Source organism: Octopus bimaculoides, chromosome 9, assembly GCF_001194135.2.
Source record: "Octopus bimaculoides isolate UCB-OBI-ISO-001 chromosome 9, ASM119413v2, whole genome shotgun sequence".
NCBI classification, from domain to species: Eukaryota; Metazoa; Mollusca; class Cephalopoda; order Octopoda; family Octopodidae; genus Octopus; species Octopus bimaculoides.
The window spans coordinates 24,516,145-24,537,694 of record NC_068989.1 but is presented as its reverse complement, the minus strand read 5'-3'; the positions used below and the strand labels follow the sequence as shown (position 1 = coordinate 24,537,694).

The window sequence follows — 21,550 nt, the reverse complement described above, 5'->3', positions numbered from 1 at the left end:
GAAACTCTGCCAAATCAGACTGGAGCCTGGTGTTGCCATCCGGTTTCACCAGTCCTCAGTCAAATCGTCCAACCCATGCTAGCATGGAAAGCGGACGTTAAACGACGATGATGATGATTCACCAAATCTCTTGATTTTGTTTTTGGTTTTTACCCTACCAAATTCTGGTGCCACAAACATTTTAATTATCACATTTAATCTTTTGATTAAATCTATATTATTATTAAGTATGTAGATATATAGGTATGTATGTGTGCATGCATGCACACACACACACACACACACACACACACACACACACACACACAGACATAGCTATTTGCTTTCTGAATAATATCCTCATTTATTCTGTGATAAAAATTTTCATATGTGTCCACTTTTTCATGCATAATGCAAGGGAAGAAATTCATTATATCTTTTTACTGAGATAAAACAACATTTATATTTCTGCTATTATTTTTAAAATATATATATATTCTTGTAACCACCATTGCTTATTACTAACAACAAAAACACTTTCCACATTTGGACATAAACAGACTACATGAGTTTAAAAACAAGCAAGATTACCTGTTTTGGATGCCAAATGAAAATTCTGATGGTTATTTATTGGAGAAAATATTGCAGGATGGCTTTTCATTTTCCAGATATGCACAGGTAGGTGAGAATAATTATGTATCTTTATGTTGGCCATTGGAGGGAACTAGCCAAGATATTAATCTATAAATATCGTGCTGTGTCAACCTCTTTTCTTTCAACTAAAGACTGATTTCTTCCTTTTTTACTAACTTTATCATTTTTGAATTTTTTTTTATACAGTTTGGTCAGGGGAAGTTAGTTGCCTCCATAACCTCAAGGAGATTGGTGAGATGGATACCACTGATGCTCAGTTGAACATCTCTGATAACTCCTCTACAAGAAAAGTGTTGACAAGAAGCATATTTCAAAGGGACTAATTTGTGCAGAGTGTGGGCAGTGGGAACAAATACAGTTTAGAAGATCAAAGGAGGAAAGATGGGTGTGTCAAGTACTTCATCATTCATGCACTGTAACATTACTCATCCAGTGAAACCAGTTCGTTTAACCCTTCTGATACCAACCTGCCTGAAACTAGTTTTACTTCTATGATACAAACTTCCTGTTTTAATGTAATCTACTTTAAAAACCTTTCATCAAAATTTCATACTAATTTATGTTCAAAACACCAGTTTAATAATGGTTTCAAATTTTGGCACATGACCAGCAATTTCAGGGGAGGAGGGAAATCAATTACATCGACCCCAGTGCTCAACTGGTACCTGTTTATTGACCCCCAATAAAATAGGCACGGTCAAACTCAGCAGAATTCGAACTCAGAACATAAAGACAGGTCAAATGTCGCTAGGCATTTTTCCCAACATGCTAACTATTCTGCCAGCTTGCCAATCTACACCAGTTTGATAGTGACAAAGTTATTTTGCCAAATTCTCCATTAATTTAAAAATTGACCAAAATAAAGTCTGTGCATTTCAACAGAAATATGGTAATGAAGGGGTTAACATTTTTACAGCCTTCGTACATCCTTCACACATTGATTAGGTCACCAGGTAATAGAAGGCAGTAACTCTCTAGAAATAGTTACTGCCTTTTGTTTTTGACCACCCTGAGCTCATTTTGTGTGTGTGTGATTAGCAATATGGACATAAACATCATCATGCACACCAGGAAAACCCTGATCTGGGTTAAGCAGACTGACCTGGAAAGTTCCTTTGACATTGCAATGGCAACATTCAACAATGCTCATGTATGTGACCCTATAGACCTAGTTAATATAGTTAAGCTTTGTAGGAAATTCCCCTCAACTAGTTCTGGCCTGTATGGGGATGATACCTTGGTGATATCAAGAGAGGCAAACAGCCACATGTTTGAAAGGCAAGGGAAAGAACTATCCCATGCCCTTAATTCTCCTGGATTCAAAGCCACGATAGAGACCAACATGAAAATGAGTGATTTCTTGGATGTGACATTAAACCTAGATAGACACTGGTACCTATAACCTTTTTCAGAAACCTGTCTTCATATAAGATCTTCAACACCATGGTCATATATTGCAACAAAACTCTGGCTGTCAATAGTTTCAATGATAGGATTAGTTATATGCTCAGCCCTCACACCATCAAGAGAAAATACCTCCATAAGGTTATATGGATAACACTGCCATTTTTCTTTACTGAAATTGTGTAGGTAAGATATTCCTTAGTTGAGATGATAAGCATGTCACCCAAACACAGATACAGACATACATTGAGGATGTCATTTATCTGTGCACCTAACATATAGGAAATATTAGCAAGTAGACCCAAATCTAAAAGTGAGGCACATTGTTCATGCAAAGGTAACTCTAAATGCTCACCAAATGGCCACAGTAATACAAAAACTGTTGTGTGAGATGGAGGTGGTCTTCAAAGACATCATCATCAATCATCATCATCATCATCATCATCATCATCATCATCATCATCATCATCATTACCATTTAACATCTATCTCCCATGCTGGCATAGATAGAATAGTTTGACAGGATCAAACAAGCTGGAGAACTGCATTAAGTTCCACTGTGTTTTGGAATGATTTCTGCAGCTGGATGCCCTTACTAATGCCCATACTAAACCACTTTACGGAGTGTACTGGGTACTTTTCTTGTGACACCAGCACTAATGAGGTTGCCAAGTAAATTGCAAGACAAAGAAGAAAAAAACCCTCAACTGAGTGAGGTTGCAGTAGAAAAGGAAGTGGTTTTATGCCAGATGTAGAGGGACAGGCACAGGTGTCTTGGAATAGAGGAGATTGGTAGTTAGCCTACATTACATAAGTCTGGGAGGAGCTGGAAAGAAGATTAAAATGTTGGTGATGGGTGTCAGAGTAAACTATCAAGATAGGAAATCCTAATTTATAGGTGGTTTATGTCTTTCTGAATGCTTACTATCAATGTGTGAGAAATGAAATAGTTACACCCAGAAATCAAATCAAGATCTTAATTCTGCTCTATGATACTCATATATTATTGTAATGACTGGTCTTATTTAGTTTCATGACACTTCTGATCAAACAAACTTATTAAAAATATCTCAACAGTGATTATGCTGTTTGTTTTGTTTTGTTTTATTTACTAAAGGTATGCATGGCTCAGTGGTTAGAGCATTGGGCTCACAGTCATGAGGTAGTGAGTTTGATTCCTGGACCAAGCTGTGTGTTGTATTCTTGAGCAAGACACTTTATTTCACATTGCTCCAGTTCACTCAGCTGTAGAAATAAGTTGCGATGTCACAGGTGCCAAGCTGTATCAGCCTTTGCCTTTCCCTTGGATAACATTGGTGGCATGGAGAGAGGAGACTTGTATTCATGGGTGACTGCTGGTCTTCCATAAACAACCTTGCCAGGACTTGTGCCCTGGAGAGGAACCTTCTAGGTACAATCCTGCAGTCATTCATGATCAAAGGGGGTCTTTACCCTTTCAACTAAAGATATGTAGGACTACCTTATCTAATGTGTCCTTTCCTAATTCAAGATAGTAGGATATGATTTGAGGGAGATTTGGTTACTATTTCTAGAACAAGTGATTACATAGAAGCTCTCTTTTGAAAGAGAGCTTCCACTCAGTGAACATGTAATTCCATTTGATTTTTACATTATTAATCTCTTCATTGTATGCTGGCACAGAAACTTTAGTGTATATAATAAAAATTTCCTATGATTATGTAATAATTTCCTATAATAACACAAATATAATGCCAGTTTTAATTTCATATCTTTCCAGGCACAAAATGAAGACAACGCTATTAAACTGTACAACTGCCTATATTTTGCTGATCTCCAAAGACTCAAAAATCTGGGTATGCAAAACCATACTGAATCTGAAGATTCTTTCCAAATCAAATATGGTAAAAACAAAATTATATTTCCATTGCTGTAGTTATTCCATTAGAGATTTGATAAGAACATATATTGAAGCTATAACACAATTGCATAAAGGTTGAGTCACATTACGGAGATGTATTTGCATAGCAAGTGACTTGACCTGAGATTGTGTACTGAATTAAAAACAATTGCAGCATTAAAGATGTTTGTAAGCCATTTAAGAACACACAAAAACCATTAGTTTCTCTGTTCACTGACAAAATTTTGTGCTAGCACAAGTATGAAGTTTTGTCAGTGAACAGGTCACAGTTTCAAAGTGACGAAAATATTTTGACACAAATGAAATTTAAATATTGCAGTGAAACTAACAGTTTTTGTATGTTTGTGAGTCACATTTGTTATATATCAACTATACTATATTAGTTATAAAATACATATGTGCTGTTACATTCATTTTTATTGTGTTGTTGTTTTACAACAGAGTAGAATTGGTAGAGCATCAGATAATGAAATACTTTGGAGGTATTTGTTGCATACTATAGTTTTTCTAGATTCATATCACATCAGGATTAACTTTGCCTTCTGTCTTTTTGGAATAGATAAAGTACCACTTGATCTATGCTGCAGTTCCCTACCTTAAGACTGAGGAGTCCTAAGAGTTCACTGAGGTAGTATTAAGGGTCTACTAGAGTACTAATGGGGGTCCATCACTTGTTTTCAGAATTATAAAAGCTGCAGTACAGATGATGTAAATATTTAAAAAAAGAAACTTTAAGTAAAGCAAGTGAAAAGTTTGGTAAAATATGTGAGGTGATGTCATCATCATCTTCATCATCATCGTTTAATATCCGCTTTCCATGCTAGCATGGGTTGGAGGATTTGACTGAGGACTGGTGAACCAGATGGCTGCGCCAGGCTCCAATCTGATTTGGCAGAGTTTCTACAGCTGGATGCCCTTCCTAACTCCAACCACTCCGAGAGTGTACTGGGTGCTTTTACGTGCCACCAGCACGAGGACCAGTCAGGCGGTACTGGCAACGGCCACACTCAAATGGTGTTTTTTACATGTCACCTGTACAGGAACCAATCCAGTGGCACTGGCAATGACCTCACTCAAATGTTTTTTCACGTGCTAGTAAGGCGACGCTGGTAACAAACACGCTCAAATGGTGTTATTAAAGGAAAGATATGTTATTTTACATATGTTGTTAAATTCTTCAATTATATTTTGGGAAAGATTCCCCAAATCAAATATAAGAAAATAATCTAAGAGTTGGAGCAGAAAGTGTTAAAACTGGCAAGTAATTCTGGAGAGTTGTAACAGAAAGCATTGATGTATTTATAGTTTTTGTATTCGTGGTTGGTAAAGATAGATTGCATCAGTAGCAGCAAGTAATGAGGTACACCTTTAAATAACAGTAGTAAGTATCCTGGTTAGTAGAGGTTTTGTGAATGTGTAAGGGAGTAGTTGGAAAGGTCGCTGAACTATAAGATAGTATTAATAGCAGTAGATAACTGGATTATTTTTCTGTCTTAATTTTGATAAAAGGAATATTTTCTGATATATAATAGAAGCATTAAACAATCTATGTAGGATACACAATATTTTGTCTCACCTGCATTGTTTTAATGTCTTCTGAAAAATATTTGTCATTTACACATCAACAATGCTTCAAGCGAATTTCAAAATTCAGTTACATACGCGTATCTGTCAATTGAGGGATGAAACACAGAAAATGACATTTTTGTTAGTCAATAAAATTAGCCTTATCCAGTAGACTGCCCTGGAGACTGGGAAAATTCATTTAAATAAAAGGGGATCTTTAGAAATAAAAAGCTTGAATTAAAAAGCTTAAAGGCAGCGAGGTGGCTGAAACGTTAGCATGCCAGTCAAAATGCTTAGCGGTATTTCCTGTGCCGTTACGTTCTGAGTTCAAATTCCACCGAGGTCAACTTTGCCTTTCATCCTTTCGGGGTCGATAAATTAAGTACCAGTTACGCACTGGGGATCGATGTAATCGACTTAATCCCTTTGTCTGTCCTTGTTTGTCCCCTCTATATTTAGCCCCTTGTGGGCAATAAAGAAATAAGAAATAAAAAGCTTGTGAAATAATGATCTGATGGATTGTGTCCACTAATCTAGCTTTCTACCTTTTTTAAAGATGGTGAGCTGTCAGAATCGTTAGCACACTGGTCATCACATAATTGTTGTAAACAAGTGTCACCATTATGTAAGTGGTGTCCTGCATTTGCAATCTTCTGTCGAAACATGTCCTTCTTTGGCAAAATATTACCTTGCTTAGAAACAGGGAAGCCCTGCTGGAAGGGCATGTAGCCATAGAAAATCTACTTCAATAGATTCTTTCTAAACCATGCAAGCCTTTAAAGTGGACATTAAAACAAGATTGTTGTGGCTGTTGTGATGACAGTCATCTCTTATTAACATATTTGTTTATTTTTTTGACAGGGAAGTTGCTTATTTGTCGTGTGTTTACAGGAAATCCAGTCGAGATTGAGGACGATAAAAAGTGAGTAAAGACAATTTTGCTGCTGCCTCTGGTGTGTGTGTGTATGTGGTGGGGTTGACTGAAGTTATAAAACATTCCATATATTTCACAGCAATGGTACTGCTTTGGCTGGGAGTTTAAGAAGTTTACATAGCAATCACAATGTTTCAGGTTCAACCCCACTGTGTGGTACTTTGGATAAGTGTATTCTATCCAAATCTTGTGAATGAAATTGAGTAGAAAGATTAACCCAAGGATAAATGGCAGCTTCTGTTAACTTTGCAGAATCTTTGAGAGTGTTGTAGGTAATGGTATAAAGAAACCACATCTCATAGAATATCCTCAGATCAAAGACATAGTCAGGATACATGCAATAGAATCTACTCCATTAACATCACCAATTGAACCTGGGTTAAACCATCTAACACATGTCAGCTCGGAAGCTGGATGTTAAATGATGATGGAGCAGGAATGATTATGACTTATGTACAACAAAATTGTTTCCAGCATCCCAAGCCTTACTAAGGATTTTTCATAGCCTTAAGTTATATTTTTGAAAATTCATGGTACACCTAGGTACCTCTTGTAGTACACCACTATGTTGCAGTGCTTCATTTGGTAACCACTGAGCTAGAGTATTCAGCTAATCCAACCCCTGTCTGATCATCATCATTATCATCATCACCATCATCATCATCATTGTCATCATCATCATTGTCATCATCATCATCGTCATTTAGCGTCCATTTTCCATGCTGGCATGGATTACCCGGTTTGACTGGAACTGGTAAACCAGAGAGCTGCACCAGGCTCCAGTCTGTTTTGGCTTGATTTCTATGGCTGGATGCCTTCCTAACACCATCCACCCAACAGAATGCACTGGGTGCCTTTTACGTGTCACCGGCATGGGTGCCTTTAACATGTTACTGACATGGGTGCCTTTCATGTGTCACCAACATGGAACCCTTTTACATGTCACTGGTACTGACCACAACTATGACTTCATTTAGCTTCACATGCCTTCTCAGGCACAGCAAGTCACCAAAAGTCTCAGTCACTTGTCATTACCCCCATGAGACTCAACATATGAAGATCCTCATTTCTGATTCAGTGATCTCCTCCCACTTGTTTATAACTTCTACATCAATATATTTAGTGTCTAACATATCTCTCCGTCCTCTATTTTGCAGAATCAACCCAGCTAACTACCCACAATTCACTTCCTTTTATAAAACTAAGAAAACGTTGTTAAAGCAGTCAGGTAAGGCCAAACCATAAGATCACTTTAGCCCTGTCGAATATTCTGCTTATTTATTCACATTGTTTTGAATTAATCATGCATTAACTCATAGCTTTGCGATTTCAATGATATGATTGTTTATTTTTAGAATGACATGGTAGGATAGGTGTGAGATGCTGGATCTGGTTGATCTGAGCATAAACTGATAGAATATCATAGATTCTAAGAGTATTATATTTTATTGCTGGAGGAATTGTATGTAATAAAAGACTATGTAATTTCCTCTCCTTTTTTTCTCTCTCTCTCTCCTTCTTTCTCCTTTTCTCCCTCTTTCCTTCTCTTTCCTCCTCTCTCTCTGAAATTTCAAATGTGTGAGGTATAGATGTGGCTGTGTGATTATGAAGCTTACGTACCAGCCACATGGTTTCAAGTTCAGTCCCTCTGAGTGGCACCTTGGGCAAGTGTCTTCTACAATAGCGCCAAGTAGCCAAAGCTTTGTGAGTGGATTTATGCAGACAGCATCTCAAATACATTTATACATGTGTGTGTGTGTGTGTATTAGTGTCTCCTTTTCTGGGCATCACATGATAGTTGTAAATGAGCATCACTGTCATACCAAGGGTATCCTTCATTTCCAATCTCCCACAAAAACATATCTTGTCATAGAGAAATATTACATTATTTAGAAATAGGTAAGGTTTGGTGACAGTAAGAGCATCCAACCACTGAAAATCTACCTCAAAAAATTCCATCCAACACATGCAAGCATGGAAAAGTGGTCATTAAAATTATCATTATTATTATTATTGAGTGAGTGAGCTGTGCATGCCATCAAAGTGATACTGGAGTATACCCATCATGACTACCTGTCTGATAGGGGCACACCAGGCACATGCATCACAACCACATGTGCATGACATGGTGATCTCATATCACAATAAACTGCGCATGACCTTGCAGGTGGGGCACAGCTAGAATTTTCTTCACACCAAGTAACACATCCAGAATAAGAGTTGTTTAAGGACGTTGAATGAAACACCCATGTTTCCAGAGGTGAATTATTCAAACCTCAAAGAATCATTATTATTATTATCATCATTATTATTATTATTATTATTATTATTATTATTATTATTATGGCCATCAGCTGACGAAGCCACGCTGGATCTCGGTGCCATATCTTGTTTTCGAAAATCATCAGTTTTCTCCGGAAAATAGTGGTGCTTTCCTGTCATTTTCAACCAGGGTGGAGAATAGGGGATCCTTCTTCTGCTGATGAGTTCCTTTTTTGTTAAAAGTCCCCCTACTTCTTGGGGGACTTATCAAATTTATTCCATTTATTCCACATGGTAAAATTTAGAATTTTGCTCAATGGCAGCAACAAAGAGTTTCAAAGGGGTTTCAGTCGTTGATGTGAGAGGGGAAGAGACAGAGGAATGTTTTCCTACAAAAATGAGAGAGGGTAACAGTTCTTCATCTGTTGGCTTGACCATTAGACAAGCAAGCAGGCAAAACAAGATGACCATCCCAATCACAAACAACAACAACTCTGACACCACTACCATCATCACCTCTGCCACTACCACTACAAACAACAACAACAACTGTAGCAGCAACAGCAACAACAGTAAAGCTTTGACGTGGGAGACAAATAAGCAGTGCAGCTACGATGTAAATGATTTCCCTCCATTAGCAAGTAGCTTGGTTACTTCGGTCAACAATATGAACATCACCACAAACAACAGCGTCGCTTTGGCTCCGACTAACGCCAACAACGATGGGAACAACACCAGCAGCAAAATCAATATAATCAACACCAACAATAACAGTAATGATAAAAACAACTCCTTTGCAAGAGTAACAAAATTGCGCCAGTAAATCTCCCTGGAAGGAAAACATGCACACCTGAGTGAAGCAGAAAAACTCCTCAATAGGGAAACCAAGCTTGCTATCCTTCAGATTTGATGGAGAAGATGGCCAGAAGGACCATCATATACAGATGTGAGTCACTAAAGAGGAGGAAAATCTTCATTGCGCCACACATCCAAGTAGAACAATATTTGAAAGGCATTTGGACTGATATTGATTTTCTCACATGAGGGAGACAATATGGTTCTGTGCAAGTGAGGTTCCTCACAGAGTTGTTGACCCAAAAACACTCAATGGTCCAGTGCAAATATGAGAATCTTCTTCTCCTTCCCACATGTTTGCACTGGACCATTGAGTATTTTGGGGTCAGCAACTCTGTGAGGAACCTCACTTCCACAGAACCATATTGTCACCCTCGTGTGAGAAAATCAATATCAGTCCAGAGGAATATGGGTCAGTTGCAAGGGCTAAAATCAACACTGACAAATTGGTTGGTTTGTAGTTGGGCTCCTGGAGAGGCAGGACGATGCAATCAGACAGCGGCAGCAGATGCTGGACTGATGGACTAGTTAAAGTGCTTGGGGTCTGGTTTAATCCAAACTTCCAGGTTGATAAGAAACTGGGACAAGGTGGCAAACAGGGTGGCCAGTCTCACCCAGAAATGGACTGGAAGAAAGCTGTCCCTGAAAGATCAGACAGAGTTGGTGAATGCTTACATCACCTCCATTACTATTTATCACCTGACTGTCGTGCCTTGCCCCAGTTATTGCTTGACCACATCCTCTGTTGCCAACATCCTCCGAGTGGCAGATTAGGTATGGCTCCTAATGTGCAGACACGCTCTTAGGTTACGCCACCTGCAATGATTTCTGGATGGTGAGTGTGTGTGGGCTCCACTTGTGAGGCTTGTCTTTCCACCACTTGTCTCCTTGACGGAGCTGCAGTCCTGGGTAAAGAAAAGACCGAGACTGAACACCTGGCACCTAGAATGTCATCAGGCACTCACAACCCTCTATCTGTCAGGCAATGGGATCGGTGGATGTTCTGCTTTAGAAACTTATAGAAGATTTGTGGTGGAGAAGTGCGACGATGTTCTTGGGGAGACTTTGGGTACCAACAAGAACAAACTGGCTAGTCTGTTCCGGAGGACTTTCCGGTCAGGAACTATTATGGCTAGTTTCCAGATGTCCTTGTCCTGGCAGTGCTACTGGTTCGAGATAAACTCTATAGGCACAGATGTGCTGTCAGATGGACTTGTCTGAGGTGCACACAGAGTGACAAAACTGTTCTGCATGCCTTTGTTCACTGTCCAGGCATTGCTGACTTGTGGGGTTATGTTGAACAACTGCTGTCATGTGTGGGACAGATCTGTCTGTTGACCAAGTCCTTAGTGATGATCGCACTGCTGCCCTCCTTCAATCGGGCAGGCAAGGCAGCTTTCCTTTGCCTGGTGGCTGTGGCAAAAGAGATTGTTTGGTGGACAAGGCTGAAAGGCATGAGAACAGATACATTCCTCTTTGGTAGAGCTCTCATTGACTTCAAGTTTCACTTGAAAAGGAAATTGAGAGTGGAGAGGGAAGTGCTGTCCTCAAGTGAGTTTATTGAAAGTTGCAAAAATGATGAGTGAATTGTACCTCTCTATAGCAGATGTTAATTGGCAACAACAAAATAGCACTTCCTTGACTCACTACACTTATTTTATCGGCCTCAAAAGGATGAAAGGAAACGCCAACCCCAGCAGCATTTGAACTCAGAATTTGAAGTTGGAAATGCCACTAAGCATTTTGTCTGGCACGGTAACAATTCAGCTAGCTTGTCACTTGCCACCTTAATGATGTAGTATAATATCAATTTCAAATTTTGACACAAGGCCAGCACTTCAGAGGGTGGGGTTAAGTCAGTTACATTGATCCAAGTGCTCAATTGGTATTTATTTTATTGACCCAGAAAGGATAAAGACAAAGTCAACCTCAGCAGAATTTGGACTCAGAATTTAAAGGCAGACAAAATGTTGCTCATCATTTTGCCCAGCATGCAAACAATTCTACCAGTTTGCTGCCTCATGAAGTAGAATAATATTGTAATCTATTTCTCGACATTGTATTGTTTCAGGTTTTTTATACTCTGTCAATGACCATCCTGCCTGCAGATGTCTTCAGAATCAGAGAGAGTGGCACATTTACAATCCTGGTCTCATTGTTCCTGAATATGTTGTAAAATTCAAATACAACTTAACTGTAAGTTTTTTTTTTTTTTTAATTTTTATTCTCTTTTGGTTTCAGTTGTTGCCAGCGTAATTCTTACAGTTATCTTTGTCATTGCCATTGCCACGTTGTTGACACTCCGTCGCTTACGACATTGAGGGTTCCAGTTGATCCGATCAACAGAACAGCCTGCTCGTGAAATTAACGTGCAAGTGGCTGAGCACTCCACAGACACGTGTACCCTTAGCGTAGTTCTCGAGGATATTCAGCGTGACACAGTGTGACAAGGCTGACCCTTTGAAATACAGGCACAACAGAAACAGGAAGTAAGAGTGAGAGAAAGTTGTGGTGGAAGAGTACAGCAGGGTTCGCCACCATCCCCTGCTGGAGCCTCGTGGAGCTTTAGGTGTTTTCGCTCAATAAACACTCACAACGCCTGGTCTGGGAATTGAAACCGCAATCCTATGACCGCGAGTCCGCTGCCCTAACCACTGGGCCATTGCGCCTCCACTGCCATTGCCACCACCACCACCACCACCACCATAACTATCATCACCATCATTTAACATTTGTTTTTCATGCTGACATGGGTTGAACAGTTTGACAGGAACCAACAAACCAGAGGACTGCACCAAGCTATAATGTCTGCCTTGGCATGGTTTCTGCGACAGATACCCTTTCTCGTGCCAACTGCTTTGCAGAGCATATACACAATTATCATACTCTTCTTGACTACCCTGAGTTTAGTTTTAGCCAGTGAAAGGGCTTCTGTGTGGTAACTTGATGTGGTTGAAATAGCAGCCAAATTCCTTCAGATCACTCACCACCATCTTAAAAAAGGAAGGACACATATGATGATAGTTCATGTATTCAAAGACTGGTGATCACAGCTTTTAAGCATTTCTTCATAGGTTCGCTCACTCAGAGCTAACCTGAGACTAAATACTACTATTACTAATAATAATAATAATGATAAGCATTTCTATTAAAGGAACAAGTAGAAAAACAACAGGACAAGTAACTGGAAAGAGAAGGAATTACATAACCAATTCATGCAACCAACTGAGAATGTTGGGAGTAAAGAACATTAGTTGTGGTTGAGAATTGGAAACCCGAAATGAAAAAGTAAAATACTAATTATTGCTGTTCAGGAACGAGCTATTTGAATGAATTTCATAAAGGCAAGGATGGATAAAACTCAGTCAGAGAGCAAATATAGAATCTGTGGGAAAGAAGATGAAAGCATTGACCTTTTCTCTCTCTCTCTCTCTCTCTCTCTCTCGCTCTCTCTCTCTCTCTCTCTCTCTTCATACACCACAACTGATTTACAGAAGCTGATGATCATGGACCCCACTGCCAAAGCCTGGAAATTAAGGGATTTTCCTTGGAAAAAATACAACAGTGGTTTTCTGCCTTCTACCACTTTAGATAGTTTACTCACCTAATTTTCTACTCTCCCAAGCTTACCCTTAGGACACAGAGCCTGTTTAATCCTTAGGTGGAAGCAAGGATTGATCTATGTGATATCAGGGCATGTCCACACTCTAGTAGGCCTGTGCGGCACATGTCCAGAGGTCAACCATCCTCTAAGTGCTGCATGCATTAGTGTCAGTACCATCTTTTATTTGACCCTAAACTGGGCCCTTGACAGAAACCACCACTCCAGGCAAGAGCAGACCTGGGAGTAGTAGTGACTAGTGGGTAACCCCATGGTCTCCCAAACTCCTGAACTCTTCAGCTGGAGCATCACTTCTAGAAGCAGTTTAATGTCTTACACAGGACAAACATTGACTACAGAAGAATAATATCATAAACTGAAACTGACTTTTATTTCCTGATCCGATAGTAACATGCTTTATTCAATTTGTTTGGTATTTGCAGTTTTCTTCTCCTGGATGGTTGACCCAAGTGCTCATTATTATAAATAAAATTATATTTAATGATTTCACTTTGAGAAAGTAATACTAATAATCAGCTGTTAGGCCTCAATATATTTATGCTTTAAGACAGCAAGCTGGCAGAATCGTTAGCATGCCCAGCAAAATGCTTTGTGGTATTTCATTTGTCTTTACATTCTGAGTTCAAATTCCACCGAGGTCGACTTTGCCTATCATCCTTTTGGAGTCAATAAATTAAGTACCAGTTATATACTGGGGTCAATCTAATTGACTGGCTCCCTCTCCAAAAATTTCAAATCTTGTGCCTAGTGTAGAAAAGAATATATTCATGCTTTAGAGTAATGTATTAAGTATGTACTATCCTTTCTACTATAAGCACAAGGCCTGAATTTGGTGAGGGAGCAGGGGAGGCTAGTTGATTACATCAACTAGTACTTATTGACTCCAAGAGTATGAAAGGCAAAATCGACCTCAGTAGAATTTGAACTCAGATTGTAAACATGGAAGAAATGCCACAAGGCATTTTGTTCAGCATGCTAAAGTTTCTGCCAGCTTACAGACTATATTCACATTGATTTTAAATCTTAGCACAAGGCCTGCCTTTTTGGAGGAGGTGGTAGTCAATTACATTGACCCCAGTACTCAACTGTTACTTATTTTACTGACCCTGAACAGATGAAAGGTAAAGAAATGTGTGTTTATTTCATATAATCAAATTATACATCAACCAGCTATGTTCTAATTTCTATTCTGTTTGTTATGGTTTCAGGATGAAATTATGAACCCATTTTTACAACTAAAGGAACCATATCAGGATGTTAGTGAGGAGGTGGAGAGGAAATTCTTGTCACAGTGGATATCTTTAAACGAGAATACTTATATCCAAGAAATGATAAAGAATCTCACAGAAGAAGTCTATGAAACATACAAGTAAGCATGAATAAGTATGTAAATATCATCATCATCATCATCATCACCATCATTTAATGTCTGTTTTCCATGCTGGCGTGGGTTGGACAGTTTGACTGAAAATTGGTAAGCTGGAGAGCTGCACCAGGTTTCAGTTTGATTTGGCATGGTTTCTACAGCTGGATGCCCTTCCTAATGCCAACCACTCCAAAAGTGTAGTGGGTGCTTTTTACATGCCACCAGCACAGGTGCCAGTTATGAAACACTGGCATCAGCCATGACTACAATCTCACTTGGCTTGATAGGCCATGGGGCCCAAATTTCAAAGAGTGCTTTTTACATGCCACTGGCATGGATACCAGATGTACGACTCTGACATTGGTCACAGCTACAATTTCACTTGGCTTTGTGGGTCAGCCGTTATGACAAAAGAGAACAAGTTTGGCATGTAGTAATAAATCTCAAAGAGTACACCATCCAGTGTTAGTGGTCTGAGTTTCACATAGCCTTCTATAGGCATAAGCGTGGCTGTGCAGTTGAGACATTTGCTTCACAACCATGTAGTTTTGGGTTCAGTTTCTCTGCATAGCACCTTGGGTAAGTGTTACCTGTTATAGCTCAGGCTAACCAAAGCCTTGTGATTTAATTTGGTGGATGGAAACTGAAAGAGGCCCATCATCTCTCTCTCTCTCTATATATATATATATATATATATATATATATATACCTATCTCTCCCTTTCTATATATATATATCTATGTGTGTGTTTCCGTCTCTGATTTTGTGTGATATATGTAAATGAATTTCACTGTCATACAAGCAGTGTCATTCATTTTCAATACTCTTTAAAAAAAACATACCTAACCATGAAGAAATGTTACCTTGCTTTGGTGCAGGTGAGGGTTGACAATAGCAAAGGTATCTAACTATAGAATATCTGCCTCAATAAACTGCATTAGCTTGAGAGATTTACAAAATAAAAGGCAAGGACAAAATTATCATACTTCTGTTTTTTGAATGAGCAGAAGTTGTGGAGTGGGGCATATTCATTGGTACCATCATTGTGGCTTCACTTCCTCCTGCTACTACAGTAGTGACCCAATTGAATCACAAATAAACAAAGTCATGTGGATGCTTGCAGAAATGTATGTGCTGAATAAAAACATTTAAAGATGAACCTTCTTCTTAACTAATATTATGGTGGTGATTATTTAAATATATTGAACCCCTTTGTTAAAAAAACAGTAATAATAAAAAAAAAAATTGTTCATCCTCAAGTAATCTGAGAAAAAAAATCAGCTTCTAATTTGTGCGCAATAAATGCACGCTGTTGACAAGCATCAACAACAGTGGAGCAGCAGCAGTTGTAGTAGTGATGATAATAATAATAATAATAATAATAATAATAATAATAATAATAATAATAATAATAATAATAATAATGGTTTCAAATTTTGGCACCAAGCCAGCAGTTTTCGAGATGAGGGGAAAGTCAGTTACATTGACTCTAGTACTTGACTACTACTTATTTTCTCAATCCCAAAAGGATGAAAGGCAAAGTCAATTTCAGTAGAATTTGAACTCAGAACATGAAGTCAGAAGAAATGGCTCAGCATTTTGTCCAGTGCTAATGATTCTGCCAGCTCACTTACTACTAATACTAATAATAGTAATCGTCCTTTCTCCTAGAAGCACAAGGCCTGAAATTTTGGGGAGTGGGCTAGTCGATTACATTGACCCCAGTGTTTCACTGTTACTTAATTCATTGGCCCTGACAGAATGAAAGGCAAAGTCAACCCTCGCAGAATTTGAACTCAGAACGTAACAGTGGGTGAAATGCCGCTAAGCATTTTGTCCAGCATGCTAATGGTTCTACCATCTTGCTGCTGCCCAACCCCAGTGCTCAACTGGTAGTTATTTTATTAACCCAGAAAGGATAAAAGACAACGATGACCTTGGCAGAATTTGAATAATAATAATAACAACAACAACATTAACAACATGTTTGAAGAAGTCCATCTCTGTATAAAAGTGACTGGAAGAACACTATCATCATCAACATCATCATATATGTTTTCCATGCTGGTATGGGTTTGATGGTTTAACAAGATCCAACAGATACTAAAGAAGACATCTTGCTCCAGTGTCTGTGTTCTGACATGATTTCTATGGCTGAATACCCCTCCTAATTTTATCTCCTTTTCAGAGTGTACCCTGTATACATTAGAGGTTGCCTTGTTATCGGCAAGACTATGAGCCCTGTCAAACTCTGCATTGTCTCAGCTCAATTAAATTTACCAACCACTTGTAGAGTGTACTGGGTACTATTTTGTGGCGCCAGCACTTGCGGGATCACCTTGTAGCTCAAAAGGTGAAAGAGAATTCCTATAGTGTTCTGAGAGTATGGTGGTGGTAAGAATAACAGCAGTGTTGAGTTACATTAAGAAATGGAGGAAACAGGGGAGAAGGGAATGGGAAGAGTATTGTGAAAGAGAGGAGAGACAAAATGGTAATGGTGATGGGGTAGGTTGAGTGGTTGGACCAAGTGATGGGATAGGCTGGTCTGCTTGTCATCCCTGCAAGGTTTGGAGGGTTCATCAGATACAATGTCAGTTCTTATTTGGAGTAACACAGGGAGGAGACACAAGATGAGAAGGAAACAAATCCTCAAGGAAATATCCCAAAATGCATGATGACAGAAAAATCAAAGTGGGAGAGTGGTTAAGTTAGAGGGGGCTTTATTACTCCACACTTGCCATTATTTAACATGTATAAAAGTAATTAGGGTTCACTGAGGTGGTCTAATAAGATTTAGAATATGTTGGAGGCAGTCCCCTATATCTGCTAAAGATCTGATTCCCTCCCCGCTCCAACCATCATTGCATTACCTATTTCTAGTTTTAAATGTGATTCTAGTTCATCTACTTAATATGAAAAAAAATATTGTCTTTATTTTTTTTTATCTTTGTTTTTATATCTTTTTCCTTTGTTCAATTGTCTTAAGCATCATTCAATGCTTACATCATTTCAGTATGTGCATATTTAAAAGTCCAAATTCTCTCTCAAGCCAGTATGCTCATTAAGTCAGTACTTACCTTGGTTTTCATAGTGTTTAAGCAGCTCCTCCATGAATAGGGCACCTATCTGTTGTAAGATTAAACCCTACTCCCAGCCATTACTGTTATTCATTTTCAGCTAAGTGAATTAAAGCAACATGAAATTAAAAGTCTTGCTCAAGAACACAATATGCCACCCTGTTAGAGAATTGAACCCACAGCCTAATGATCATGAGCCCAACATGCAAACTACTCCATGCACTTTCACAGGTGTGTGTGTGTGTGTGTATGTGTGATGGGTATATTGTCTTGCTTGAATTAAGACTATTGTGTTTGCCAAGTAGCAGTACTTAAACCCTGATATTTTAAGCAATCATGTTTCAGGTGTATTCATATGATTGCATGATATGAATGGAAATTCCCACACAGTTTCCTGCTCAAATATGATCATAAATGTAGACACACAAGACAAATAGCACAGAGGTTCGATAGAAGACAGATGTACGTAGATGTTACCCATAGGATTTTTGGTCAGCCACACCACTTGACCCCAGGTTACAAAGAATCGCTTTGTCTACCACAAGCACAAAACATTCTCACTTTTTGCTCAGCATAAAGATATGTTAATCTCACTTACCAGCATACATTCTCACCTCTAGCCAAATAAACATACAGAAAAATGGTATTCAGCATAACAGCTTTCAGCAATTAACTTTTGTAATGTTGTTAAGTAAATAAATGTGATTCATTGGCAACTAACTATTGAGACTTGATTTTATATGGGGAAATTGCACTTAACCTAAACAAATATACAAATATCTACACACTTAACCAAGCTGTGACCACATTCAATGTTTCAATGATTATTTCTACAATATATTGTTTCTTACCTCTATTCTCTTGAAACAGTAAAAGCTACACTGATGGCAACATTGAATCCAGCTTGCTATCTGACCAAAATTTATCTTCCACAATCACTCACCTCAACCTGAGTCGTCAGAACCTCAATAAACTTAATATTGCAAAGCTTCTTCCTTCGTTGGTTAAACTTGAAGCCAGTTTTAACAACTTCACCAGCCTTGATTTGGTTTATCCAGTGAGTAACATAAACAGTTGTTTTTTTTTTATTTTGTCTTATACTCCTGCAATTGTTCTACTATTATTTACTAGTGTGTGTGTGGTGGAGGCGCAATGGCCCAGTGGTTAGGGCAGCGGACTCGCGGTCGTAGGATCACGGTTTCGATTCCCAGACCGAGTGTTGTGAGTGTTTATTGAGCGAAAACACCTTAAGTTACACATGGCTCCGGCAGGGGATGGTGGTGAACACTGCTGTACTCTTTCACCACAACTTTCTCTCACTCTTACTTCCTGTTTCTGTTGTACCTGTATTTCAAAGGGCCAGCTTTGTCACTCTGTGTCACGCTGAATATCCCCGAGAACTACGTTAAGGGTACACGTGCCTGTGGAGTGCTCAGCCACTTGCACGTTAATTTCACAAGCAGGCTACTCCTTTGATCGGATCAACTGGAACCCTCATCATCGTAACCGTTGGAGTGCCAACCAGTGTGTATGTGTGTGTGTGTGTGTATCCATGTCCCGTCACCACATGATGATTGTGAATGAACATCACCATCACACAAAGGTTTGTCTGTGTCCAATCTTCTGTGAAAAACATGTTAAACCTTGGGGGAATATTACCTTTCTTGGAAACAGATGAGGGTTGGTGATAGGAAGAGCATCCAGCTGTAAAAAATTTGCCTCAAAGAATTCCATCTGACCCATGCAAGCATGGATAAGTGGACATTAAAATGTTGATGATGATCATTCTATGAACAATCTCAAGTAATAAAGATTTTTCAATTTTACATATATGAGACCCTAATCTACATTACGTTTATAAGACACTCATTCAATATATTACATATATGAAGCCTCTACCCTTATTACATTTTTGAGACCCCTACCCTTTACTGTATATAGGAAACCTCTGCCCTATATTACATATGTGAGACTCTTCCCTATATTATTTACATGGGACTTTTACTTGTTATTTTCTTTATAAGTTAATCATTGCCCATGACCTTTCAAGACACTTCCACACTAGGGCAATTGATGCAGCTAATATCAAACCTGAACAACTGCAGGTCAATGCCTGTAGTAAGAATATACATGTGAGAGTAACTGAGAGTGTATAAATACTTGCAATGGAGTGAACAGTATCATGGTATTATTGTTATCTGCAATACAGTGTTATCTGCAATACGGTTGTGGAGGTGCAATGGCCCAGTGGTTAGGGCAGCGGACTCGTGGTCATAGGATCACAGTTTCGATTCCCAGACCGGGCATTGTGAGTGTTTATTGAGCGAAAACACCGAAAGCTCCACGAGGCTCCGGCAGGGGATGGTGGCGAACCCTGCTGTACTCTTTCACCACAACTTTATCTCACTCTTACTTCCTGTTTCTGTTGTGCCTGTAATTTAAAGGGTCAGCCTTGTCACACTGTGTCAGGCTGAATATCCCTGAGAACTACGTTAAGGGTACACGTGTCTGTGGAGTGCTCAGCCACTTGCATGTTAATTTCACGAGCAGGCTGTTCCGTTGATCGGATCAGCTGGAACCCTCGACGTCGTAAGCGACGGAGTGCCAACAACAACAACAACAGGAATACGGTAAAGCTTTACTCATATATTTACCATTGAAATCTGTTTCAGTCTTTGGAATATGTAGATGTCAGTTTCAATAAGATCTCAACTCTGGAAGGACTGAAGTTAAGTATATTGTCTATTAATATATATATTAAGTATACTGTCTATTAAAATAGTAAAATAGATGCTAACATAGTTGATGTAGTAAAACAAGAAATTTTATTTAAAATTAACAATTAATGATGAGAACATGTTATTATCTAAATGAATAATTCATGTCGTATATTATTTGTCAGATTATATTTGGTTTAACATCACCACCATCATCACTAATATATGTATGTATGTATGTATGTATGTATGTATGTATACATGTAGGTATGTATGTATACATGTATGTATGTATGTATGTATGTACGCACATACGTATGTACAAATAAATGAATGAATGGTATATAAGCACAGACATGGTTGTGTGGTAAGAAGTTTGCTTCCCAACCATGTGGTTCTGGGTTCACTCCCACTGTGTGGCACCTTGGGCAAGTGTCTTCTACTATAGCTTCAGGCTGACCAAAGCCTTGTGAATGGATATGAACTGAAAGAAGCCTGTCATGTGTGTGTGTGTGTAATATTTAGCAGATGTGTGACTGAAGGCCAAGTGTTTCATGCATAAGCAGTTAACTAGTTTAATAAGTGCTAACACACAAAACTCTCAGCCCTTGAGTTACTCTGTTGCTTCAACTAAATATCAATTAAAAAAATGTGTCGCATGGCTCATTAGTTAGAGCATTGGGCTCACAATCATGAGGTAGTAAGTTCAATACCCGGACTGGGAATATCCTATTTGATACTTACCAACCATAGGCTGGAACCACAGGTTTATCCAACCTTACTTGGTACATATCTTTTTAATTACCTGATACTATCTGAATCCTTATTTCACTATATATATATATATATATATATATATATATATATATATATATATATATATATATATATATATATATATATATATATATATATATATGTATATATACATATATGTATATGTATATACAGAGGTTGGACAAAATAATGGAAACATCTTAAAATTTAAAACAAATTTATTTTAATATGGGGTAGGACTGCCTTTGGCAGTAATTACATCTTGAATTCTATGAGGTATGGAATCATACAAACTTTGAATTGTTTTCAAAGGAATTTTTGCCCATTCTTCAGCTAAAACAGTCTCCAGTTCTTGTAGTGATGATGGTGGAGGATATCAACTCCTTACTTGTTTTTCTAAAATGCACTATAAATGTTCAATAATACTGAGATCTAGG

At 38.5% G+C, this 21,550-nt stretch overlaps 1 protein-coding gene across 1 annotated transcript in view; it reads left to right on the top strand.

Moving 5' to 3' along the window:
* LOC106884215 (leucine-rich repeat-containing protein 9) overlaps positions 1 to 21,550 on the top strand; it is a 122,376-nt gene that overhangs the window by 50,444 nt on the left and 50,382 nt on the right. The window contains exons 12-19 of the mRNA XM_014935467.2: positions 540 to 657; positions 3,797 to 3,920; positions 6,365 to 6,425; positions 7,595 to 7,665; positions 11,626 to 11,750; positions 14,385 to 14,545; positions 18,490 to 18,676; positions 20,292 to 20,348. Coding sequence (XP_014790953.1) covers positions 540 to 657; positions 3,797 to 3,920; positions 6,365 to 6,425; positions 7,595 to 7,665; positions 11,626 to 11,750; positions 14,385 to 14,545; positions 18,490 to 18,676; positions 20,292 to 20,348 — 904 coding nt within the window. The remainder of the gene's footprint in view (positions 1 to 539; positions 658 to 3,796; positions 3,921 to 6,364; positions 6,426 to 7,594; positions 7,666 to 11,625; positions 11,751 to 14,384; positions 14,546 to 18,489; positions 18,677 to 20,291; positions 20,349 to 21,550) is intronic.